General features: G+C 46.3%; 2 protein-coding genes across 2 annotated transcripts in view; one reads left to right on the forward strand and one right to left on the reverse strand.

The window, feature by feature from the left end:
- MYH16 (myosin heavy chain 16) overlaps positions 1–2,366 on the reverse strand; it is a 58,884-nt gene extending 56,518 nt beyond the window's left edge. Inside the window, exons 1-2 of the mRNA XM_083585559.1 lie at positions 2,287–2,366; positions 1,307–1,588 (exon numbers count right to left, since the gene is read on the reverse strand). Coding sequence (XP_083441685.1) covers positions 1,307–1,516 — 210 coding nt within the window. The 5' untranslated portion in view covers positions 1,517–1,588; positions 2,287–2,366. The remainder of the gene's footprint in view (positions 1–1,306; positions 1,589–2,286) is intronic.
- Positions 2,367–2,505: 139 nt separating this feature from the next.
- KPNA7 (karyopherin subunit alpha 7) lies at positions 2,506–26,198 on the forward strand. The gene is made up of 11 exons (XM_083585758.1): positions 2,506–2,624; positions 11,511–11,628; positions 12,028–12,153; positions 12,722–12,807; positions 14,568–14,836; positions 16,491–16,573; positions 17,400–17,663; positions 19,802–20,035; positions 22,561–22,743; positions 23,628–23,777; positions 25,964–26,198. The coding sequence occupies exons 2-11, from the start codon at positions 11,563–11,565 to the stop codon at positions 26,048–26,050; spliced, it is 1,548 nt and encodes a 515-aa protein (XP_083441884.1). The 5' UTR covers positions 2,506–2,624; positions 11,511–11,562; the 3' UTR covers positions 26,051–26,198.
- Positions 26,199–26,882: the final 684 nt, after the last annotated feature.

Raw genomic sequence — 26,882 nt, forward strand, 5'->3', positions numbered from 1 at the left:
CCTCCATTCATTCTCTGTTGTCCATACGACATTCTCCTCCAAACCAATGCCTCTCTTTCCACTTCCAGATTTTCACGGGCCAGGGATATAGTACAGTGGTACCTCAGGTTAAGTACTTAATTCGTTCCGGAGGTCCGGTCTTAACCTGAAACTGTTCTTAACCTGAAGCACCACTTTAGCTAATGGGGCCTCCTGCTGCTGTCGCGCTGCCGGAGCACGATTTCTGTTCTCATCCTGAAGCAAAGTTCTTAACCCGAAGTAATATTTCTGGGTTAGCGGAGCCTGTAACCTGAAGTGTATGTAACCTGAAGTGTATGTAACCTGAGGTACTACTGTCCTTTGAAATGTCCAGGGGTCCTTTACTTTTACAGTGGTACCTCAGGTTAAGTACTTAATTCGTTCCGGAGGTCCGTACTTAACCTGAAACTGTTCTTAACCTGAAGCACCACTTTAGCTAATGGGGCCTCCTGCTGCTGCTGCACCGCTGGAGCACGATTTCTGTTCTCATCCTGAAGCAAAGTTCTTAACCCGAGGTAATATTTCTGGGTTAGCGGAGTCTGTAACCTGAAGCGTCTGTAACCTGAAGCATCTGTAACCCAAGGTACCACTGTACTTCGAAACGTCCAGGGGTCCTTTACTTTTACTTCGAAAAGGTGAGGGCATGAGAAAATCCAGACTGAAGAAGAAGGGTAGGCAGCGATATGGAGGCAAATTAGTGCAGGGACAGGAAGCTCACATTCCACCTTAAACAACAGTATGGATCGGCTACCAGGCTGCGGTCGCACCATACACTTAAAGCACTTGGCTTCCCCCAAAGAATCCTGGGACTCAGCTACATTTGTAAAGATAAAGGGTTTTATACACTGTGACACCAGATGGCGCTGTGGAGTCCTGTTTTTCACCAACAGGATTTCCCTGTATGACGTTTACAACGTATTTAGCTTAATCGCTTCTTTGATGCAGCCAGCCCTGGAAACTGTAGTTTGTCCCTTATAGAGCTCAATTCCTAGCACCTTTCACAAACTACAGTTCCCAGGATTCTGGGGGGAGCCATACGCTTTTAATGGATGGCATTCAGAACTCCAAAGTCTTGGTTGTGATTGTTGTGTGTGTTTTTTTACATAAATAACCAACTTCTTCATGCAAAAAGGGGTTGCATCTCCTTATCTGCCCAGCCACCCCATCACTTCTCTACTGATGTTCCTTCTCCAGTTCCAAAAGCATTGCCAGGTGTTCCTCCCGGCTAAGGAGCAGATCAAAGACTTTGCAAGACCCCAAAACCACCCCTCCTGTCCCACCAAGTCACCTGATTGGTCACCGTCTTCACAGTGACTTGGGTATCCGTTTCGGACTGGATCTCTCCAGCAACAAATCCCTCCTTTTCATCCTTGACCCAGACAGACTTCTTGATATCGTACGGCTTGCTTATGGCCTCGATCCTCTCTTTCTCGCTAGGAGCCAGAAATGGCATAGGATCCACATCATCCCCGCATTCTCCTTTGTATCCGCCAGGCATCTTGGCTCGGGGTTAGGCAGAAGGCAGAAACAGGAAGGAAGAAGAAGAGGCTAGGAAGAGTGTTGTGGGCTCCTGGGTAGGGAAAAATAAAAAGCAGCACACTGTCTCAAGGTTAAAATAAATAAATAGGGGACCTATTAAATTTCTTCCTGCAGCCGTCTATGTTTTCTTTCCAACCAGCAGAGGGCTGGCCCATTGGTCCATTTGTTGGTTCTACCTCTCACTCTCTCTGGCGCCACCTGCTGTTAGTCTCCCAGCCTTCCACCCTACCAGTCCCAAAGGGAACCAGCTGCCACTGGCTCTCAATGCTTAAGCGACAGTGTGGTTTATTTCTATACCGCTTTGGGGCGCAAAGGTCCCGGAAGGGGTAAACAGCATATTGCCAAACAAGAAATAAGACAGTCGGAGTAGAACAAACGCAATCGATTAATCAAAACAAGAGCCAAAAAATAAAATAGCAAAACCACCAAACACCTACCCCAGCGTTACTGGGTAATAATAATAATAATAATAATAATAATAATAATTTATTTGTATCCCGCCCATCTGGCTGGGTTTCCCCAGCCACTCTGGGCGGCTTTCAACAGAATATTAAAATACAATAGTCTATTAAATAATACTAGTTAATACCAGTGTTAAGAATACTAGTTAAGCCTGTGGAGAGAGAATTAGAATAAGGCTTCATGCTTTAGTTTCTTGCGTGTACCGCAATCCAGACTGTACCACAATTCCCTCCCGCCTCCTGCCAGGAAGGACGCTGGAGTACCTACCAGAGAACAGGACACAGAGACACCCCTGATTAGCAAGAGACTGGCTTGTCTCTTTTATACCCAAACAACGAGAGTCTTGAAGATATCACTTTCTCCCTATGAGCACCGGCGACTTTGCTTAAGGGAAGCCGATTGGCCCAGGATCAGATCCCTCAGGAGAGATCAAGTGTTGCCTCAGTTTCTTGGGGATTTCTTCTTCCTTCTCTTCTTCCTTATAGGGTGTCTTATAAACATGGCCTTGTGGCTCGAGGGACCGGAGGAGAGGCCGAAATAGAAGCTCTGCCTTGCAGATTTCTCTCATTAAAGGCACCGTCTGAGCCGAGGCTCCGTTGTGCCAGGTGAAGGGAGAGACTTGGGTCGGCTAGCGGTGAGAAGGAAGCCAGAGTGAAAGCCTGGGCACCACAGTTCAAGAAGGACACTGACAAACTGGAACGTGTCCAGAGGAGGGCAACCAAAATGGTCAAAGGCCTGGAAACGATGCCTTATGAGGAACGGCTAAGGGAGCTGGGCATGTTTAGCCTGGAGAAGAGGAGGTTAAGGGGTGATATGATAGCCATGTTCAAATATATAAAAGGATGTCACATAGAGGAGGGAGAAAGATTGTTTTCTGCTGCTCCAGAGAAGCGGACACGGAGCAATGGATCCAAACTACAAGAAAGAAGATTCCACCTCAACATTAGGAAGAACTTCCTGACAGTAAGAGCTGTTCGACAGTGGAATTTGCTGCCAAGGAGTGTGGTGGAGTCCCCTTCTTTGGAGGTCTTTAAGCAGAGGCTTGACAACCATATGTCAGGAGTGCTCTGATGGTGTTTCCTGCTTGGCAGGGGGTTGGACTCGATGGCCCTTGTGGTCTCTTCCAACTCTATGATTCTATGATTCTGTGATTCAGATTCAGACAATGGGTGGCTCATGTCAAGTGCCGTGAGGAGAGACAGAAAAGAGAGATCAATGCATAATATGCATACAGTGGTACCTCGGGTTACATACGCTTCAGGTTACAGACTCCTCTAACCCAGAAATAGTACCTCGGGTTAAGAACTTTGCTTCGGGATGAGAACAGAAATCATGCAGCAGCAGGAGCAGGAGGCCCCATTAGCTAAAGTGGTACTTCAGGTTAAGAACAGTCTCAGGTTAAGAACAGACCTCCGGAACGAATTAAGTACTTAACCTGAGGTACCACTGTATATAGTCCAGTGCTTGGATTGAAATCATTTGGTTTATCCTTCTATTTCCTAAAATTTATACACCGCTTGGTTGGTTTTCTTATAATCATTTTCAAAACAACGGTTAAAATAAACAACACGGAATAAAGATAAAAAATTGAAAATGTAAAAAAAAAGATAGAAAGGTGTAGTATATTGTTATAAGAATTATATATACATATATATTTATTTGTAACCTAATATATTTTGTATAAATAAATTTGGAGCCCATTTATACAAAATATAGTAGGTTAAATAAATATATGTGTATGTGTGTTGAGATAATAATATATTACATCTCTTGATTGTAAAAAAACCCCCAACACCCTCAAAGCGGTTTACAAAAAGATAAAATGATAAAATCAAGAAAAATGTAAACAATAATTTAAAAGATACAAAAAGCTGAAACACTAGAATAGATTAAGATTCACATCAACTTTCTAAGCATCTGGCTAGGCTCGTCTAAACAGGAATCATTTTAGCAGGTGCCAAAAGGGGATGGTTTTAGTGGTTCCAATATCGCCTGCTATGTTTAAAGTTATTCCATTTGCATGAAAAGATTCATACAGCAATATTTAATATTAAACATTTAAAAGTTGAAGCCCAGGGGAGAGGTGGAGAACCTGTGGCCCTCTGGACGTTGCTGAACTACAACTCCCATCATCTCATATGCACCAGATTTAGGGTGCTGCAGGCAGTTCTACTGAACAGGGCGCCAAGCTGAGGGGGCCACAAAACTGAACAGCTCCATAATTGAGAAGATGCATTTGGGGGCACCAAATTTTGGCCTCACCCAAGGCGCCAAATTACGAAAGACTACCAAAGTCTCGTCATTGGTCTCATCATTGGCTAAGTGAGCCGGGGTTGATGAGAGCTGAAGTCCAAGAACATCTAGAGGACCACAGGTTCCCCATCCTTGGCCTGGAGGGCTTGTCAGTTATCCACTGTCTTTGGGTCCATCACTCAGAAAACACTGGGTAACCTTTGCTCCTCCAGCCGCGTTTTGAACAGCTAAATGCACTCTACTGTGTTAGGCTGCAAGTGCAGGGTCGTCGAGAAGCTACAACGGTGCTGTTGTACCTGGCTCCTTGCCCTCGCTTCCCTGATGTTACTCTGCCAAGTGCCCTGCACCTTGTTGCCGCTATATAAATAATCATTAAGGCTGTCGACAGGCTGAAAGCATCATCTTCAATCAGTTGTGTGAGTTTTAGTTACATGTGCATAAATGTGCATATGAGCAAAAACAATGATTCTGCGCATCTACAAAGCAATGGACTGTGACCAGGAGGAGGAAAAAAGGCTCGCTTCTGGGCTTATCTATAGCTCCATTTCCCCCAGGAAAAGCTGAAGTTCAGCACTGAAACAGAACAAAAGGCAATCGGGTTTTCCATGAATTGTCATTTGTTGAGCACTAAAGAGTGGGTTTTTCAGGGCAAAGGCAGAACCACTTAGATCATGGGTAGGCAAACTAAGGCCCGGGGGCCAGATCTGGCCCAATTGTCTTCTAAATCCAGCCTGCGGACAGTTCGGGAATCAGGGTGTTTTTACATGAGTAGAATGTGTGCTTTTATTTAAAATGCATCTCTGAGGGACATTGGACCGGCCCCCTGCTAAAAAAGTTTGCTGACCCCTGACTTAGATCCATGCCTAGAAAGCATGGGGCAAACAGAAAACTGCTTGGGTTGGGACAAGCAGAAGGGTGGATTAACTCTCCTTTCACGGAGGCAGCAACTAATTAGCCAAAATTGACAGGAGAAGGTGCTTCTTCCTTTACCGAAAGACCAGGAGGGAAAATCTGGAAGCGGGTCTCGTGCAGTTCTTTTAAGACAGAGGGGCGCGTGTGCCTGTTTAGACTCTGAGATTTTATTAGTCACAACACAAAATGCAGAAGTGCTGACTCACCCCTTTGGCCGGGCATCTTAATCCCCAGCTGTTGCATGGAACTGGAATACTCCCTTTGGTATCCTCACCGTGGCAGAGGCTGGATATTGGTCCAAACAAGGGCAGAACTTTCTCTTGGGCTTCTATTTACAGAAGCAGCTCCAGCAGGGAAAAGGCCTGCAATCCTCCCTCCCTCTTCAAAGAATCATAGAGAGTTGGTAGACCCCCTGCAATGCAGAAATTCTGCCCGCAGTCGTCCCTGGGTGGGCTCAAACCACCAACCTTCTGGTTGACAGCCAGACTCACTGACCCATTGCGCCACAGGATGCAGAGTTTCCTGGGGGTCGCCCCTCAAAAGCCCACCCGTTGGCTTAAGACCAAGTCATCGAGCTTCCCCCTCACTGGAAATCCAAAATACTGCCTGCATGCTTGCAGCTTGAGTGTATACCTGGTAGTTAGGGATCAGGGGATAAATTAGGCTCCATTCAGATTTAAAGGCCCCCAAACCTGGGTCACACTATCCAAACCAATTCAAGGACTGAAAGGCAGCTATCCTTTGAAATTCACACTGCTCCGAATTTTCCAGCGTAGTTGTCATGTGCCCTGGAATGTATGTCCTCCCAGAGCAAAGTGTGCATAGAAGCACACATATTGGTGAAAATAGTGCACAAGGTCGCATTATATTCATAGCTGTCAACTTTTCCCTTTTCTTGCAAGGAATCCTATTTGGAATAAGGGAATTTCCCTTAAAAAAGTGAAACAGCTATGATTATATTATGGGAAGCTGCTTTTGTAAAAATGGGTATGTTAGCTAGAGAAATTCACACTACAATGCGAATGAATTTTCACAAGGATTCCCCCCCCCCCTTTTAACGCAACCTGATGTGGAAATATGCAAAACAAAACTGAAGGTTGGAAAACTCAGAAACTGAAATTGTCCGATTTGCCCATACCTTTCCCTTTCTTCCACTGCCTGTAGTCACCCCTTCTCCTCAAATCCAGCTCCTGACTCAACCCTGACTCCATGAAAAATAAATAAATCTAGGGTTGCCAGAGGCTCCTTCAAAGGGCTCCTGCACCTTTAATAGCTGGGCTGAAATGGGGATCTCAGGAGGTCTAGCAAAAAAGAACAGGGCCGCTGCACCTTTAATAGTAGGGATCTCAGCTGGTATATCCAGCCCACTGAACTGCAGTTGCAGAAGACATGCTTGTTGTTGTTGAGTCGTTTAGTCGTGTCCGACTCTTCATGACCCCATGGACCAGAGCACGCCAGGCACTCCTGTCTTCTACTGCCTCCCGCAGTTTGGTCAAACTCATGCTGGTAGCTTCGAGAACACCGTCCAGCCATCTCGTCTTCTGTCATCCCCTTCTCCTTGTGCCCTCCATCTTTCCCAACATCAGGGTCTTTTCCAGGGAGTCTTCTCTTCTCATGAGGTGGCCAAAATATTGGAGCCTCAGCTTCAGGACCTGTCCTTCCAGTGAGCACTCAGGGCTGATTTCCTTCAGAATGGATAGGTTTGATCTTCTTGCAGTCCATGGGACTCTCAAGAGTCTCCTCCAGCACCATAATTCAAAAGCATCAATTCTTCGACGATCAGCCTTCTTTATGGCCCAGCTCTCACTTCCATACATCACCACTGGGAAAACCATAGCTTTAACGATACGGAAGACATGCTACATCTTGCCAAACAAGCTTCTCTGACTTTCCCTCTGTTGCACAGCTTTATTAAAGGGGCAAAAGCCCCACCTGGGTCAGTGGCAGAGCTGCATGCTCTGGCACCCGGGAGCAGAGAGCAGGCGGGGGCGTGGCTGGCGCACGTGGGGCATGGTGCCGGCATGGTGGGGGGCGGCCACGATGGTACCCCCCTCCCTGATGGTGCCAGGGGCGGTACGCTCCCCCCGCTCCCCCTTTCCTCTGCCAGTGACCTGGGTTTCCCCCCACCTGGCCACTCAAACAGGGCTGTTTCAAACACTTTTTAAAAACCATTGTGGAACAAATCTGAGCTGGATGGATGGACCAATGGCCTGTAGTGTTATAATAGATTTTTATTGATTTTACAACATATATTAAAACACAAAACAACTAACAATTAGCGACATAACACATAAACAAACAAACATGTAAACACATATAATTTCTTAACCTCTCTTTCTTGAACCTTGTTTCAACGACTTCCCCATACCTCCCTTTTCTGCATCCCTGTTTTAAATTTTCCCAGCAACCCCTAATTTCAATACTTGTAATTCAATTTCTAATCTTTTTCCTCTTACCCAATTATTTATCACTGCAATTCTGTTTTACATTACCCATGACATTTTAGCACTCATTAATTTTACAACAGTTCTTAAGATAAACTTTAAATTTCTTCCAATCTTCTTCCACCGTCTCTTTCCCTTGGTCATGGATTCTGCCAGTCATCTCAGCCAGTCCCATATAATCAATCACTTTCGTCTGCCACTCTTCCAGCGTGGGTAATTCTTGTGTCTGGACCAATGGCCTGTAGTGGTCTCCCAGGTGCCCCCTTGACTTTGGCCTGGCCTTCTCTCCTCTCAGGTGCCAACACTGATGGCTATTTGATATTTGCAAGTTTTTCAACTAGTTTTGCAAGTTTTGCAACTAGTTTTGCAAGTTTTGCAACCTATTCAACTAAATAGTCTTTGAATTTCCTCCAGTCCTCCTCCTTCTGGTTGCGGACTCAGGACGAAAGGGGGAAACGTGCTAAGAGGAAGGCACACTTGGCAAACCCTCACCGTGATCAACTCCTACCCAGAAGCCATCCAGGCTTAGGATTTAAATATGAAATGTTAGAGAATAACATGTTTAAAGTTAAAAGGGAAAGAAAGAAAGATGTTAAGTGATTAAGTTAATTCTATAAGAAAATTGGTTTTGGAAAACTGTTACAATGATATACACTGAAATCCAGCCAGGGGGATTTGAGGAAGTCACTTAACAATGTTACTAAGATCGGATGAAGTACAATTAAGATGTATGTTTGTTTGTTTGTTTAAAATTTTGGAAAATAAATAAAAATAATTGAAGGGGGGGAAAAACCACTGATGGCTATTTGAAACCAGGTGGGCCATTAAAGACAGAAGCACCTAACAGACTCCATGGGAACATAGAATGGATGTCTGCTGTGTAAGAATTGGAAGGTGCAATCTTGCTAGGAATTGTGCCATCCTTCTCGCCGTTGTGGTTATTACTCTGTATTCATATATACTGGGGAAGAGATGGGCGATTGCTGTCACTGTAAGTCTTCACAGAATGGATGGAAATGTCTAAGAAATGGGAGTAGGAACCTGATTAACATGTTAAGGTCAGGTGTGCAATGAATAAGGTTTGGTAATATATAGGAGGTCCTTCTGCATGAGTTCATAGGACGAATTCCTGACTAGTAGGACTCAGAAGTTTACATTAGTAAGTTTTTCTGTATGTGTACAGAGAGATGGTTTTCTGTTATATGTTTATATATTGTTTTTAACAGATGATAGCCAGTTTTTGTAAGCTTGAGCCAAGTGGTGATAAAGGCTTTTGACATTAGCACAGGCAATGATCTGAAGGGCAGAAGACTGTTTTTAGTTTATGCAACTGGAGAAAATTGGGTGACTTGGCTTTTTTATTGCACTTTTAAAGCAAAATTATTTGTAGTTTTAGGCTGAACTCATGCAGAAAGGATGTTGCATAACCAAACAGGCCACCAGAGAAGACTCCTAAGCCAAAATGCATTTGGAATTTCAATTATCCAAATAATGTTTTGAACATCTTATGCTGACATTTTGGCATCTAAAACATATGACTGAAGAACTATAGGGACATTTTGATGTTGAACAGAAGTTTTCTTTTGTTCAGGTCATTGCATGTTGTGGAGACATTGTCAGGATAGGTGATGATGAGTTTCTGGATTTAACTATTTCAGCTGTTGCATTGCAGAGACTTCATATGTGGCATTTAGTTTTCTGGATTTCTGGATTCTTCTCTCTTCCTGTCATTTTTTTGTTTTGTTCTAAGGTTCCTTTTTCCAATCTTGAGTTCTATTTTTTAAAAAAGAGTCCTGAAAACTCACCAGCGTTTTATTTATTATTTATTTCATAAAATGTATTCACCGCTTGATTGGAAAAACAAAAACAAAGCAGTTTACAAAATCTAAAACAGTAAATTCAAGAAAAACTTACAAAACTTCTTTAAAACATAGGAAAGATAAAATGCTAAAACATATTAAAATTACCTTGACATTCTAAGCATCTGGGTAGGTTTGTCTAAACAGGAATTACCATATTTTTCTGTGTATAAGACTAGGTTTTTCCCCCTAAAAAATAATGTCAAAAATTTGGAGGCGTCTTATACACGGATACATCTCGCCCCATTTTCTTAAACCTGAGTCCCCCAAAATAGGGGGTGTCTTATACATGGGGGCGTCTTATAGACGAAAAAATACGGTGTTTTAGAAGGTGCCAAAAAGGGTATAGTGAAGACACCTGCTTGATCTCAAGAGGCAGGGTGTTCCAAAGTTTAGGTGCTGCTACACTAAATGACCAGGTTCTTACAGATGATGAATGGGTATTATGTAGTACCTGTAGTACTGCCCTGTCTGACAATTTTAGTGCTATTTTCTCCCAGTGTACACACTTTTGCATGCAATTCTTTTTTTCCCCCTCTCTCTTTTTCCCCTGTTATGTTTTTACTGTGATTTTATTGGTGTTAGCCGCCCTGAGCCTGGCTCTGGCCAGGGAGGGCGGGTATAAATAAAATTTATTATTATTATTATTAATGCAATGGCCAGAGGTCAGGGATGGTGGGATCTGCCCTCCAGCTACTTTTGCAGGACCTGAGTTGAAACACTAAGGCTGTTTGGAAGCAAAAGACTTTTTTTGGCAAGCATTTCCAGAGAAATCTAATATATTTTTCGAGTTGTTGTAAGGCGTGGAGGGTAGGTAAGGAATATAACAGGTTGGTAATAATAACAGCACAAAATCTTTTTCATAAGATTTTATGAAAGCTTTTTTCATAATACAGTAAGATAAAAGAAACTAATCTAAATTAAAAGTTTAAAAAGAGAGAGAAAATAGGGTTGCAATATTTTAAAAAATGAAAACCAGGACACCCTGAAAGTTGTTTTTTTGTCGAGCTTTTTGTAGACAAACCCCATAGTTCTTGAGCTTTTCTTTTACAAAAATGCAAACAACCCCAAACCTGTGATTGTTTGACTGACTTGCCTAAGATCCAGGGCAAAGTGCCACCTTCTGGAAATTCTTCCCGGACGCCAATTCCGCCTTTGAAATCCTGGTGATGTCTGGGAAAATCCAGACATATGACAGCCCAAAAGAAAGAAAGAAAATACATAGTCCTCTCTCAAGAGTAATTCCCTTGTCATGCACAGAAAGTGAGGGACCCTCTCAGCTCTTACCTGAGAGCTTCCATTTCTTCTCCCAGTCTCTCTCCCTGGGATGAAGAAGAAGAAGATGATGATGATATTTATACCCCGTCCATCTGGCTAAGTTTCCCCAGCCACTCTGGGCAGCTCCCAACAGAATATTAAAAGCACAATAAAACATCAAACTTTAAAAACTTCCCTAAACAGAGCTGCCTTCAGATGTCTTCTAAAAGTCGGATAGTGGTTTCTTTCCTTGACATCTGATAGGAGGGCGTTACACAGGGTGGGCGCCACCACCGAGAAGGCCCTCTGCTTGGTTCCCTGTAACCTCACTTCTCGCAGGGTGGGAACCGCCAGAAGGCCCTCGGCACTAGACCTCAGTGTCTGGGTTGAACGATGGGGGTGGAGATGCTCCTTCAGATATACTGGGCCAAGGCCGTTTAGGGCTTTCAAGGTCAGCGCCAACACTTTGAATTGTGCCCGGAAACGTGCTGGGAGCCAATGTAGGTCTTTCAGGACTGGTGTTATATGGTCTTGGTGGCCACTCCCAGTCTAGCTGCTACATTCTGGATAAGTTGTAGTTTCCGGGTCACCTTGAAAGGTAACCCCACATAGAGCGCATTGCAGTAGGTCATCCCTTGCCCGCCTCTCGCCCTGCCTTCCACCAAACATCCACCACCTTCCTGTATGATGCTAGCACAAAATCAGATTTAATTCTGCCAGCAACGGTCTGGAGTACCCAGAACAAAATCTGACTCTGGTCCCTTAGGCGCAAGGCAGCCCCGTCGGCCATTTTGTGTCTCCTGAAGACAGCTGTGAAGATGCCAGTCACCAGTGAGCAACAGAAGCGGATGCAGAAATTCAAAAACAGAGGCAAAAACCTTCTAGTAAGTATGGGGAATCTTACCAGGACTGAGAAACGAGTCTCTAGCTAGGCCGGCTGATGGATTAGGAAGCAGCGGGGCATGTGCAGTAAGGGGAGCAGACCAGAAATGCAAACTTGTGCTTTGCACATGGAATTTGCAGACCGGGCATCTCCATATAATTGAGACAGTAGGAACTGCAACAAAATGTTGCAGCATTGTGCTCAAGTTGGTGCCAGAATTACTGGTAGGGGCTTGAATCCCCCCCTTCAAAACAGTTGGAGGTCCCTTCCTAGATTAGACTGCTGAGATGAAGGCCCTATAATTCATACACCTGAGACTTGGCCCTGTCATCATGGCCACCCCAAGACTGTAACACTTACTTTTGTTTTTTTAGCAATACTTGACTGTCTCCCTTTCTAGGAAATGCGAAGGCAAAGAGTGGAAACGGAAGTTGAACTTCGCAAGGCGAGGAAGGACCTGCAGATCTTGAAGCGAAGGAACATCAGTGTCAGCACAGAAGATGACCTCACACCAGAGAAGAATCAGGTATGTACATAGAATCATGGAATTGTAGAGTTGGAAGGGACCTCAAGGGTCATCTAGAACAATCCCCTGAAATGCAGGAATCTCAGCTAAAGCATCCATGACAGATGGCCACCCAAACTCTGCTTAAAAACCTCCAAGGAAGGAGAGTCCACCACCTCCCATTCCACTGTCAAACAGCTCTTACTGTCGGAAAGTTTTTCTGTATGTTTCGTTGGAATCTTGTTTCTTGTCACTTGAAGCTGCTGGGTGACCTTGGGTTAGCCACACTTCTCTGAAGTCTCTCAGCCCCACTCACCTCACAGAGTGTTTGTTGTGGGGGAGGAAGGGAAAGGGGAATGTTAGCCGCTTTGAGACTCCTTCGGGTAGTGATAAAGTGGGGTATCGCATCCAAACTTCTTCTTCTATGCCCCAAGTAACCATGTCTTGCTTGCTGGCTTTCCATTGAGGCATCTTGTTGGCTACTTTGAGAACAAGATTCTGGACCAGATGGGCCATTGGCCTGATTCAGTAGGCTGGTCTTGTGGTCTCTGTCACGCCTGATTCATAATTCCCTTCTTCCATAACCCAGGTTGCTCAAATTCCTTTGGAGGAAATAGTTGAGGCACTGAAATCAGACGATCAACATCTTATTCTCAAGGCAACCATGTCCATCAGGTATGTGAAGGCAAAGCTGATTCTTCTAACACCGCTTTCCCAATTCCAGTGCCCTTTGTAATATTGTTGGGACTATATCTCCCAGCCAGCAAGGCATGATGGGAGTTGTGGTCCAGCAACATCTGGAGGACCACAGGTGAGCTGCCACTGTTTTACGCTCTTCCCTAGTGCCTCTGCTGGGATTGCTAAGCCTTCTGAAATATCTTGGATGGCAAGGCAGGGCAAAGGTTTCCTTGCCACAGCTGCAGAGCCCCAGTCTGTTCTGCTACCCAGCAGAACCGAACGAAGCTTACAGATGAGCTGAGATGTAATAAGGGAGAGATGGAAGGAAGTAGAAATCACAAAGGAGGGCTTCGAGATTATCTTAGAAGATTGGAGAACTGAGCCCCAACTAACAAAATGAATTCTGATAGAGACAAATGTCAGGTTCTGCACTTAGGTAGGAAGAATCAGATGCACAAATGTAAGATGGGGGACACCTGACTTGCCAGTAGTACATGTGAAAAGGGTCTAGGGGGTCTTAGTAGACGCCAAACTCAACATGCGTCAACAGTGTGATGCAGCAGCAAAAAAAGTTAATACTATTCTAGGCTGCATCACCAGAAGTATAGAGTCCAGATCAAAAGAAGTCATAAAGGTAAAGGTAAAGGGACCCCTGACCATTAGGTCCAGTCGTGACCAACTCTGGGGTTGCGGCGCTCATCTCGCTTTATTGGCCGAGGGAGTCGGCGTACAGCTTCTGGTCATGTGGCCAGCATGACTAAGCGCTTCTGGTGAACCAGAGCAGCGCACGGAAACACCGTTTACCTTCCCAACGGAGTGGTACCTATTTATCTACTTGCACTTCGTGCTTTCAAACTGCTAGGTTGGCAGGAGCAGGGACCGAGCAACGGGAGCTCACCCCGTCGCGGGGATTCGAACTGCCGACCTTCCGATCGGCAAGTCCTAGGCTCAGTGGTTTAACCCACAGTGCCACCCACGTCCCAACAAAGAAGTCATTGTACTGGTCTATTCTGCCTTCGTCAAACCACACCTGGAGTCCTGTGTCCAGTTCTGGGAACCACAATTTGGGATGGATGTTGACAAGCTGCAGAGGAGGGTGATCAAGATGATCAAGGGTCTGGAAACGAAGCCTTAGGAGGAGCGGTTGAGATAGGTGGGCATGTTTAGCTTGGATAGGAGGAGACTATATTTAAAGGGTTGTCACATGAAAGATGGAGCAAGCTTGTTTTATCCTGTTCTGGCAGGTAGGGCCTGGACCAACAGAATCAAGGGAAATTGCCTCACTGCATTTGAAGCCGCCAGTGTATATTTTTTCTGCAACAGCTTGAAATCCTGTATATGTAGACTTTGTATTCACTGACCTTTGAATCTGTTGTGGTTCTACTGGCATTGCAAAATCTGGAGCAGTAGAAGTTTGAGTTGTTTACCAATAGCTACAACTGAAAAGCTTTCCTGTCTCCCCCTCCCCAAATTAAATTGCTGCAAAAACAATAAAAGGGAAAACCAAAAGTGGAATTTAGTGTGGAAGGGTTGGTGGACTTCTTTTTGGTGCTGATTACAAATTACTGGGCTGAGCTTGTGTTGGCCTTACGGAGGCACTCTGTTCAGCCAGCTACTATTTTGCTCATGGTTCTGGTTGCCGGATATTTGGACTTAAGGTTTGTTTGTTTTTTTAAAAAGTGTGTCCTGCAAGCCTGAAGTCAGCCGACCTGTGCTCAATAGTTGATTAAGGCTCTCATCCATCTCCCCATCCACAGGAAACTACTCTCTCAACATAAGAACCCTCCCATTGACCAAGTCGTTGAAACTGGAGTCATTCCTAAACTCGTGGACTTTTTGTATCATCACGACGCTCCAAGCTTGCAGCTAGAGGCTGCTTGGGCGCTCACTAACATTGCTTCTGGGACACCTGAGCAGACCAGAGCGGTAGTGGAGGCCAATGCTGTGCAAGGCTTGATAGTCATCTTGTCTTCTCCAAAGATGCATATCTGTGAACAAGCTGTGTGGGCCTTGGGGAACATAGCAGGTAAGTGGCGGTACTTTTGGATTTCCAACAAACTGCTGGGTCTTGGTCAATGAGAGCCAAACCATCAACATTTGGGGCAGCCAACAAGTAGACCATCAACATGCCAGGCTAGTTCAGTCATAAAGGCAGGCGATCCCAGTTCAAGGGGCGCTTGCCCATGCTGGAACCCAGTTCTCTTGTGACTGGTTCCCAACACAGGGTGCCCAGAACATTCTAGGGTCCACACTTAACTTCACGTGGGGACTTCTTGGTCCATCCTCCTGGTCAGCAGAAAACCTTACAGCTTCCCCAGGTGCACAATGAAGTGAACTAGGGGAGGGTTGCAATTATTGCTATTTATTCGATTTGTATACCGCAGGTTGCAGGATGGTGGTTCACAACATAAAAATACAAAATGAGAACACACAATAGATAACACAGTAAAAACAAACCAAGAATGTCCCTTCCACAAACCCATTTAAAAGGCCATAGAATGTCCCATATGGGGGGGCGCGAAATTGTGTTCATTTAAAAACACTGGTAGCATTATGATAAATTCAACAGTGTAAATAAGTTTTGATGGATGTAATAAGATGAAAATGGTAAAGGTAAAGGACCCCCGGATGGTTAAGCCCAGTCAAAGGCGACTATGGGATTGCGGCACTCATCTCGGTTTCAGGCCGAGAGAGCTGGTGTTTGTCCACAGAGACTGAGCAACGGGAGCTCACTCCGTCATGGGGATTTGAACCGCCGACCTTCCGATCGGCAAGCCCAGGAGGCTCAGTGGTGGATTGTTGAATGGTATAGTTCATGTAAAATGTGCAGGGATGTATGGTATGCAAAATGAACCACCGAAAGAGAAGAAGGGAAGCCATTGGTTTAAAGTTGTTTAAATGAATATTTTGAAATGTCATTTAGTGTATATATATATATTTGTTATTTAGTCGTTTAGTCGTGTCCGACTCTTCGTGACCCCATGGACCAGAGCACACCAGGAGTTTTCCACTGCCTCCCGCAGTTTGGTCAAACTCATGCTGGTAGCTTCGAGAACACTGTCCAGCCATCTCATCCTCTGTCGTCCCCTTCTCCTTGTGCCCTCAATCTTTCCCAGCATCTGGGTCTTTTCCAGGGAGTCTTCTCTTCTCATGAGGTGGCCAAAGTATTGGAGCCTCAGCTTCAGGATCTGTCCTTCCAGTGAGCACTCAGGGCTGATTTCCTTCAGAATGGAGAGGTTTGATCTTCTTGCAGTCCATGGGACTCTCAAGAGCCTCCTCCAGCACCATAATTCAAAAGCATCCATTCTTCGGCGATCAGCCTTCTTTATGGTCCAGCTCTCACTTCCATACATCACTAATACACACACACACACACAGTGTATGGCCATAGAATGTCAATCCACCAAAGGCCTGGTTATAGAGAAACGTTTTCATCCTAAAGGTTTGTAGTGAAGGTGCCAGGCGAGCCTCTCCCTGGGGAGAACATTCAACAAGCGGGGAGCCACCACGGAAAAGGTGCATTGACTCTGGTGCCACCTGCTGTTGGTCTTCCTGCTCTCTGTCCCATCAGTGCCAAAGGAAACCAGCCGCCATGGATAGTTCAGGGAGAGATTAACATGTTTCACTATTTTCACCCACCCGGAGAGTAACTACCATTTCCAATGCTTTATCCTGTGTAGGTGATGGCCCACAGTATAGAGATGTGCTGATCAGCTTCAATGTAATCCCTCCCCTCCTGTCGTTGGTGACACCTTGTACTCCGGTATGTTTCTGCTTCCACCTGGTTTGATAGATAGATAGATATGGCTCTCTGGAGCTGAGAAGACCGGTTAATCCATGGGTAGGCAAACTAAGGCCCGGTGGCCGGATCCAGCCCAATCGTCTTCTAAATCCGTCCTGCGGACGGTCCGGGAATCAGTGTGTTTTTACATGAGTAGAATGTGTGCTTTTATTTAAAATGCATCTCTGGGTTGTTTGTGGGGCATAGGAATTCGTTCTCCTTCCCCCCAAGGTCTGAAGGACAGTGGACTGGCCCCCTGCTGAAAAAGTTTGCTGACCTCTGGGTTAATCCCTTGAGATAACCAGTTAATCCCTTGACCTATGCAGCTGATGAATAGAAGAGGATAGGCTTGAATTAGTGGGAGAGACCTGAATGAAATCAACCCACTGCACCCTTGACTTGGCAAATCATGATCTCCTTCTGGAACAGAGTTCGTCTGCTAAGTCTGTCATTCAAGAACTGGCTGGATACAGCCATTGGTAGCTAATGGGAATACAAGAGCTCAAGAGCTGGGTGCAAGACATTGCAGTTTCTAGAACTATTGCTCAGTAGGCCAGGGATGGGAAGCCTGTAACCCTCCAGATCCTGCTGGATTCCCACTCCCAACATCCCCAGCTAGCTTGACCAGCAGTCAGGGATGATGTAATCTGTAGTCTAACAACCTCTGGAAGACCAGAGTTGAACCAATTCTTGTTCTAAGGCTTGTTCTATTCCTTGAGCTTATCCATGGCCCTGGAGTCTTTGGAAGTTCTGTTTCCCACTCTGGTTTCAGCCAATGGTTTCCTTGGATGTGATTCTGGTTTTCCAGGTTGGGTTCCTGCGCAACATCACATGGACGCTGTCCAACCTCTGCAGAGGCAAAAACCCGTATCCTCCCATGGGAGCCGTGCAACAGATGCTCCCCATGCTCATGAACCTTCTGCAGTACGACGACGAGGGCATCCTTGCGGACGCCAGCTGGGCTTTCTCTTACCTGACAGATGGCTCCAATGACCGCATCCATGTGGTGGTGGAGGTCGGGGTGCTGCCGCGGCTGGTGCAGCTCCTGGCCTATGCAGACCTGCCAATCCTGGTAAGTAAAGGTAAAAAAAAGGTAAGGTAAAGGACCCCTGGAGGGACGCGGGTGGCGCTGTGGGTTAAACCACAGAGCCTAGGACATGCCGATCAGAAGGTCAGCGGTTCAAATCCCCGTGACGGGGTGAGCTCCCGTTGCTCGGTCCCTGCTCCTGCCATCCTAGCAGTTCGAAAGCACGCCAGTGCAAGTAGATAAATAGGTACCGCTCTGGCGGGAAGGTAAATGGCGTTTCTGTGCGCTGCTCTGGTTCACCAGAAGCGGCTTAGTCATGCTGGCCACATAACCCGGAAGCTCTCTCGGCCAACAAAGTGAGATGAGCACCGCAACCCCAGAGTCGTCCACGACTGGACCTAATGGTCAGGGGTCCCTTTACCTTTTTAACTGACCCCTGGACGGTTAAGACCAGTCAAAGGCGACTATGGGGTTGCAGCGCTCATCTTGCTTTACAGGCCAATGGAGCCAGCGTTTGTCCACAGACAGCTTTCCGGGTCACGTGGCCAGCAGGACTAAACCACTACTGGCGCACCGTGATGGAAACCAGAGTGCACAGAAACGCTTCCTGCTGCAGCGGTAACTGTTTATCTACTTGCACTGGCGTTCTTTCGAACTGCTAGGTTGGCAGGAGCTGGGACAGAGCAATGGGAGCTCACCCTGTTGTGAGGATTCGAACCACCGACCTTCTAATTGGCAAGCACAAGATGCTCAGTGGTTTAGACCACAGCGCCACCTGCGTAAGAGGCGTTTAGGAAAAGCAGTGCCACATAGTCTTGCTGGCTACTGCTAAATATATTTCTCCCTTTCCCTCGATGGCACAGGTCATCTGTTGGGATGGGCCAGAAATTCAGTTCAGCTCACATCCCAAATAACACAAGAACAGAAACACAGCCTTGCTTTGAAACCTGCACTTCTCTGAATTTTACAATGCAGGTCTCCGGCCAAATAACGAGTACAATAATGCAAATATTGGGGTATTAAGATGCAAATATTTCTTACGATAATGCATCACAGTGTTTATGAAGCTTGGGTCGCCAGCTGTTGCTATGCTACAACTCCCATCATCCCTAGCTAGCAGGACCCAGTGATCAGGGATGATGGGAGTTGTAGTCCAACAATACCTGGTGACACAAGTTGAGAAACGCTGTATTGTTTTGTATGCGTAACACACAAAATATATTACATTGGGGAAAATAGCCTGCAAAAGCATGTCAATTGAGAGAACTTAGCACTAAGATGTGGGTGAATTTTTTATTTTTTTATTTTTATATACATTTTTATTGGTTTTTTAACATATCATTTTCAACAATCCTTTAACATAGCTTCTTATCTTATACAATATTTTAGACTTCCATCAACAACCTCTGATGATTTTCTGTTCTTTATCACTTATTCTTCATTTCTTAATTTCTCTATTACTCTTAATTATCATTAACTGATAATTCTCTTCATAGTCTTTCTTGCAATATTTCAAATAGTCCTCCTTACAGAACTTCTTGCAGTCCTACTGGCGTAATCTGTTCATTATAATTGCTTTTCAAATAATTCATATATTTGTGGGTGAATTTTTTAAGGAAAAATAATTCACAAATAGGGACGCGGGTGGCGCTGTGGGTAAAACCTCAGTGCCTAGGACTTGCCGTTCGTATGGTCGGTGGTTCGAATCCCCGCGGTGGGGTGAGCTCCCGTCTTTCGGTCCCAGCTCCTGCCCACCTAGCAGTTTGAAAGCACCCCCAAGTGCAAGTAGATAAATAGGTACCTCTTTCTAGTGGGAAGGTAAATGGCGTTTCCGTGTGCTGCGCTGGTGCTGGCTCGCCAGAGCAGCTTCGTCACGCTGGCCACGTGACCCGGAAGTGTCTCCGGACAGCGCTGGCTCCCGGCCTCTTAAGTGAGATGGGCGCACAACCCTAGAGTCGGACACGACTGGCCCGCATGGGCAGGGGTACCTTTACCTTTACCTAATTCACAAATGCATGTGGAGAACCGGACTTAAGGTTGGAAAAATGAGAGCTTGAGAGGAACTTGCATGCACAAATCCATACAACCATCCCTGTGTTTGTGAGTTATGCTCAGAATACTGGTGGGGTCTCTAGCACCCCTGGTTAATCTATACTTTTTCTGCATTTTGTTTTTTGTTTCAGACTCCAGCTCTCCGCACTCTGGGCAACATCGTCACTGGCACAGATGAGCAGACGCAGATGGCCATCGATGCCGGTGTGCTGTCTGTCTTGCCACACCTCCTGCACCACCCTAAGGCATCCATACAGAAGGAGGCAGCCTGGGCTTTGAGCAACATTGCAGCTGGGCCCAGCAGCCAGATACAGCAGCTCATCACTTGTGGCCTCCTGCCTCCCCTGGTGGAGCTGCTGGAGAAGGTAACGTTTTGCATTGTCCTGGGTTCCCTTGCTCAGGCTGGGGAACGCTGCCGGTAATTGCTAAATGTTGGTGGAAGGGTGTGTTAAGACAAGAGGCAAGACACAGCGATAACAGCAAGACTCTTTATTGAACTACAAAACTGGGAAACTGGGGCAAAACAACTGCTTATACAGTGGTACCTCCGCTTTGGGTTACAAACACTTCAAATTACAAACTCCGCTAACCCAGAAGTAGTACCCAGGGTTGTTGCGAACTTTGCCCCAGGATGAGAACTGAAATCGCGCGCCGGCGGCACAATAGCAGTGGGAGGCCCCATTAGCGAAAGCACGCCTCAGGTTAAGAACAGTTTCGGGTTAAGAACGGACCTCCGGAATGAATTACCGTATTTTTCGCTCCATAAGATGCACCTGACCATAAGACGCGCCTAGTTTTTAGAGGAGGAAAGAGGGAAAGCCCCGTTTTTGGGGGGAATCAGCTCAAAGTTGTGCTTTTGCAAAGGGGGAAAGCCCCGTTTTTTTTGAGGATCAGCTCAAAGTTGTTGAGCTTACTTTGCAAAGGGGGAGATCCTGTTTTTATGGGGTTCAACTCACAGTTCTGCAGCTTCTTTAGGAAAGGAAAGGGAGCCCTTTCTACAGTTTCCAGACAGATAATCTAATCAGCCAGTCACATGTCGCTGGGGAAACAAACAGCCTCCATCTGCAGAACATTCAACAATGGAGGCCTGGGCAAGGGGGCGTGGCCAGAAAGAGAGCCAGCGATCGACCACACATTCACTCCATAAGATGCACAGACATTTCCCCTTACTTTTTAGGAGGAAAAAAGTGAGTCTTATGGAGTGAAAAATACGGTAAGTTCGTAACCCAAGGTACCACTGTATACATTCCTGAAAGCCTGGGACACTCCCATCCCCTCCGTGATTGGCTGTCTAAACTTCCAAGCTGCGAATCACAACTCAGAGTTCAAGGGCCAATGGCAGAGGCCCCAATCTTGAAATGTTCTGTGATTGGACATCATGCATCGAATCAGAACACAGGAGCTCAGAATCCTTAGTCCAGACTCAAGCTCAGGCAAGCACAGACCACTGAATACGTAACACCGAGTGCACACAGAAAAGGGTTGCCGTTCCTGAGAATCTGCATTCCCCTCCACCTTAAATGAAAGAAGAATGTCCTTATGGTATCATAGATGTTTAGGGGAATGTGAAAATCTCTGGAACTGGAGGGTGCTTCTGCATGACTCTTGGCCCCTACCCGTGACATGACTGCCAAACCCATGCAAGTTTTTAAATATTAGACAGGTGACATCCGTTGCACTGTTTTCAATGCCTGCTCTGCTAAAAGCTTTTCTGATTATGCAAGGCTATCCAGGCATGTTGTTTAATTATGTACGGATCTTGCTTTTAAAAAGCAACAGTCGACTCTATGTATTTTGATACTTTAACAAGCAGATGTAATAAATTATGTTGACTTTATTTGAATTTTTATGAATATTATACATTTTAGGTAAACTGCTTAGTGCAGAAGTGGGGAACTTTTGGCCTTCTAGGTGTTGCTGAACTACAAATCGAAAGAAGCCTGGCTAGTGACCAGGGATGATGGGAGTTGTAGTTCATAAAATCATGGAACTGTAGAGTTGGAAGGGACCCCAAGGGTCATCCAGTCCAACCCCCTGCAATGTAGGAGTCTCAACAAAAGCATCCAAGACAGATGGCCGTCCAACCTCTACTTAAAAACCTCCAGGGAAGGAGAGTCCACCACTTCCCGAAGGAGATAGTTCCACTGTCAAACAGTTCAACATCTAGAGCACCGTTTCTCAAACTTAGGTCTCCCCAGCTGTTTTTTTGGACTACAACTCCCATCATCCCTACCTAGCAGGACCAGTGGTCAGGGATGATGGGAATTGTAGTCCAAAAAACAGCTGGAGACCCAAGTTTGGGGAAACACTGATCTAGAGGGCCAAAGGTTTCCAAATCTGATTAGGCAGATTTGCTAAACAAAAATAAATGTAAGTTTCGTATAAAGCAAGTCATGCCTTATTTATAGTAAGTGGTTTCTGCTTTCGTTGGGGCAGGATAGGTGAGAGTCCTGCTATCAGCTGTTGCATGCTGAGCGCTGTTCACTGTTAAATTACAGTGGTACCTCTGGTTAAGAAATTAATTTGTTCTAATTTAGCTAATGGGGCCTCCTGCTGCCGCCGCGCGATTTCTGTTCTCATCCTGAAACAAAGTTCTTAACCCGAGATCAGTGGCGTAGCGTGGGTTGTCAGAACCCGGGGCAAGGCAAGTAATTTGCACCCCCTAACCCGTGGATTTGCGCCCCCTAACCCTAACCCCCAGATGTTGCGCCCGGTGCTGCCGGCCCCCTCTGCACCCCCCACACTACGCCACTACCCGAGATACTATTTCTGGGTTTTCAGAGTCTGTAACCTGAAGCGTCTGTAACCCAAGGTACCACTGTACTAGAACCGGCTGATCTGCAGCTGTCTTGTATTCACTTGCCTGCGCATCCTTCCCCACCTTCAACAGGGAGACATCAGGGCCCAAAGGGAGGCTGTCTGGGCGGTTGCCAACTTCACCACTGGAGGGACGGAGCAGCAGGTGGAGGAAATGGTCCAGGCGGGGGTCCTTAAACCTCTGCTGAACTTGCTGGCTATCAAAGATGCCAAAATTATCCTCGTCGTCTTGGACAGCATCTCTAGTTTCTTCCTGGTAAGTGTGCAAGTTTTATCGCTGCTTCTCTGGTAGGCTTCCTGGGAGAACTGATATGGGGGGGAGAGAGAGACGGATGTCTGGAGCAGGTCAGCAATAACTCACCAGGTGTCCGTGCAGTTAACTCTTTATTCAAAGAAACAAAACAGCTCAGGCCTAGTGAGCATAGCATCTCTTCCCAGTAGTACATCTTGCCCCAGTGAGGCAGGACAGAAGGTCTCCACATTCCCACACCTCTCTAAATCTACTTCTCTGGTTTTCCCTCAAGCAATCTGTTGCTTCTTCATCTTGCTTGTCTTTGCTCGGCTGTCGTCTTACCTCTTCAGGTTCTTGGAGACCGGGGGCCGAGGAGGGGAGCTTGTTGTAGCAGGAGGGAAAATCACCCATGACTCTTCCCCAACCTGACTCATCTCTTTCTCTCGGCCTCCTTCCTCTCCTGCTTCTGCCTCTGATTCTGGACTGCTCCCTGCCACAGAGTCTCCCTGCTCACCAAGCCCTGTTACTTCTTCAGCTTCCAACACCTCCTCTTCCCAGGCTTCTCCCTCTGACCTCTCCTCATTGTCCCACCACCCTCCTCTGGCTCTGAGCTTTCTTCCCTTGAGGCCTCACCAGTTGATTCCTCCCACCGTTCCTCCACATCCAACCAGTCGAGAACAACTGAGCAGCGTTCTAACCTGGAATCGATGCTGTTGCAGGAACAACACAATTTTTCCTCTTTGGCGCAGGGTTGCAGGCAGCTCAGTAGTAGAGAATCTGCCTTGCATCCAAGTTCATCCCCTCGCATCTCCTGGCAGGGCTTTCCACCTGGAAAAATAGGGGGTCTGCTGCCAATCAGTGTAGACAATACTAAACTAGATGGACCCTGCATTGTATCCCAATATTAGGCTGCTGAGAAGCTGGGTGCAACGCAGAAGCTGTGCCTTTTGGTGGAAGAGCTTGGGGGCCTGGAGAAGATCGAAGCCCTCCAGACTCATGAGAACACCTTTGTCTATCGAGCTGCCCTGGGCCTCATTGAGAAATATTTTCCCGACAACGTAAGTAGCTGCTGGCATTGGTCTCCCTGCACATTTTGGAAGGTCCAGCATCTGAGCAGAGAGAGTTAAGGGCAGTGCAACTGGGTATTTCCTACCTCTGCCCTAAAGATTTTATTTCCTTAATGGAAACATAGCAAAGCACAAAACTAACCTTACACAAAAGGAAGGGGAGAAATTAGTGAAAACTAGAGATATCAGAAGGGACGCGGGTGGAGCTGTGGGTTAAACCACAGAGCCTAGGACTTGCCGATCAGAAGGTTGGTGGTTCGAATCCCCGTGACAGGGTGAGCTCCCATTGCTCTGTCCTTGCTCCTGCCAATCTAGCAGTTCGAAAGCAGTCAAAGTGCAAGTAGATAAATAGGTACCACTCCGGCAGGAAGGTAAACAGCGTTTCCGTGCGCTGCTCTGGTTCGCCAGAAGCGGCTTAGTCATGCTGGCCACATGACCCGGAGGTTGTACGCCAGCTCCCTCGGCCAATAAAGCGAGATGAACGTCGCAACCCCAGAGTCGGTCACGACTGGACCTAATGGTCAGGGGCCCCTTTACCGTTACCTAGAGATATCAGAATTCCGTAATCGTATTCCCTTCCATCCTAGGCATGTCATAATGCAGTGAATTGGGAACAATTGGGCAGTGGGCATTTTTATGCTGCTTTTCCCCAATAAAATGCAACAACAACAATAATAATAAAATTTTATTTGTACCCCGCCCTCCCTGGCCAGAGCCGGGCTCAGGGCGGCTAACATCATAAAGCCTTGTCTTTACATGCCAATCTGGCTGGGGTAGTACAAGAGGTTACCAGTGCAGAGAAAAAAGTGAGCCTTGCTTTTCATAATAAAACTGTGACATTTTCTCTCCCTCCTCTTGTTAGAGCCTGTCACCAAGAACTTAGCACGAAACGGGCTTGCAGCTCCACAGCAGAACTCGGTCACAGAACTTCTTTTCGTTCCAAACGCAGACATGCGCACATTTTCCCATAGGCTCTATTAAAAAGTCCCCCAGTTTACAGGACAGCAGGATTTCAAGGATTCCCCTTGAAGCTGACGTTTCTAAGTTTGAAGAATAGTTCCCACCCACGAGAGAAGGCGTTGGCCTCCTCACTGCCCTGCCCTGACAAAATACAGATATCGCAAACGAAAGTCCACCTCTTGCTTCAAAACAATTGTTTAAATGTGTGCACTGGAGACAGCCAGCCAGTGACAACCGGCACAATTCATTGGCTAAGATTTCTTCAGTTGGGTGACGTCAGGAGAAGGGGGTGCAGGGCAACAGAAGAGCGTCTGCTTGGCTTGCAGAAGGTTTTTCTGGGTTCAATCCCAAATGGCACCTCCAGGTAGGACTAGGAAAGATTCCTTGCCTGAAATCTTGGATAAATGCTGCCGGCCAGTGTTGGCAGAACTAAAGTACCGTATTTTTCGCTCTATAGGACGCACTTTTCCCCCTCCAAAAATTAAGGGGAAATGTGTGTGCGTCCTATGGAGCAAATGCAGGCTCCTTGGCTTCAGCGATAGCAACGCGAAGCCTCCGAAGCGCAAAGGGAGCGCTCTCTCTGCGCTCTGGCGGCTTCGCGTTGCTTTCTCTGAAGCCTGGAAAGCGAGAGGGGTTCGGTGCACACCGACCCCTCTCGCTCTCCAGGCTTCAGGGATAGCCGCCTGAAGCCTTTGTTCCCGCTGCGCTCCGCAGGCTTCAGGTTCCTTTCGCTGAAGCCAGGAGAGCAAGACTCTCCTGGCTTCAGCAGAGAGGGAGAGCTGCGCAGCGCCCCTTCAGCCAAGCGGGAGGAGAAATGGAAGGGGCTCCGTTTCTCCTGCTGCTTCGCTGAAGGGGCGCTGAGCAGAGAGGGGGGGAATTTTTTTTTCTTTTTCTCCCCCTCTAAAACAAGGTGCGTCCTATGGTCGGGTGCGTCCTATAGAGCGAAAAATACGATAGCTGGATCAGAGTTTTGACTATCTGAGGCAGCGTAAGACAGCATTACAGCAAACTACAGAATAGTTCTCTCTTCTCCCAGATTCCTGGGCAGTGTATTTCTGTGAAGACTGCTAGGGAGTTATTGGATAGCATAACAAACTGGGATTCTTGGAATGGGGGACTTGGCAGTTGCAGAATCTGTTGCAGGTTTGAAGAGGCCATGCAGTTCAATGATTGTCCCCTCTTCTCTTTCTCCTCTACCTCCACCTCTTCATCATCAGCAAGGGGAAAACTCAGTTTCAGAAACAGAAGAAGGAACAGCCCCTTCACCTTTCTTGACTGACATGCAAGACTGCTTTAAATTCTGACTGGGAGACCCAGCCCACAACACACTTTCTGGACTTGGTGAAAGGCACCACGTTTGACTCGGCTATTTAAAAGCACCACCAGGGGAAAGGGGTTCATTTGTAATGAATAAATACTGCTTTTGTAATGAATGAATAATGTAAAAATAAATCCTGCATTTGTACAAATCTGCATCTCAAGCCAGCTCTTTCAGGGAGAGTAGTCTTAGAATTGCCTGCTACATTTTTAATTGCAAAAAAAAAAATCAAAACAAAAACCGGAATTGTTGTACCAGGTCAGCAGAGCACTCTAATTCACTTTAATTGTGCAAAACTAAATTTCTGGTCTGTCTGCACTTGAACCTCTCCTGCAAAATGCTGACATTCTCCAGGTTGCACATCTTTCCCCTGTGCAACAGGCAGAAAACAGATCTCCACATCCCATCTCTCAACCTCTTCCTGGAAGCTTGTTTGTTTCCTGCAAAACACCTACTTATGCAAGTGACGAGTGGCCAAACCACTTGTGAAAGATGTGTCACTTGTTCAACAGTTCTCATTTCTGCTGTAGCAAGAATCCCAAAACAACAAGTAGCAGTCTTCTGTCGAATGTTTGTTCCACACGCGCAATATGTTTTCACAATATTCAGTATACAGAAAAAAGAGGGGGGGGACAATGCAGAATGAGAACACAACACAGAGCAGAGATGCTGAAGCTAACAATATACAGGACAGTCATTATGTTATCATTGTAGCCTGATATTCTGAGGGGACTGGGCGATTATGTTGTGATTTATCCATAGAATAAATAGGAACGCACCAAATTGCCCCCCCCAAAAAAAGAAGTTAGCGTGCTTGC

The sequence above is a fragment of the Podarcis filfolensis genome (genome assembly GCF_964270895.1).
Source record: "Podarcis filfolensis genome assembly, chromosome: 14".
Classification (NCBI taxonomy): Eukaryota; Metazoa; Chordata; class Lepidosauria; order Squamata; family Lacertidae; genus Podarcis; species Podarcis filfolensis.

Coding starts and splice junctions, on each gene's coding strand:
- KPNA7 (XM_083585758.1), top strand. CDS start 11,563: ATGCCAGTCACCAGTGAGCAACAGAAGCGGATGCAGAAATTCAAAAAC. Junction 17,664..19,801: donor ATGCAGACCTGCCAATCCTG/GTAAGTAAAGGT, acceptor TTTTTGTTTCAG/ACTCCAGCTCTCCGCACTCT. Junction 23,778..25,963: donor AGAAATATTTTCCCGACAAC/GTAAGTAGCTGC, acceptor CTTCATCATCAG/CAAGGGGAAAACTCAGTTTC.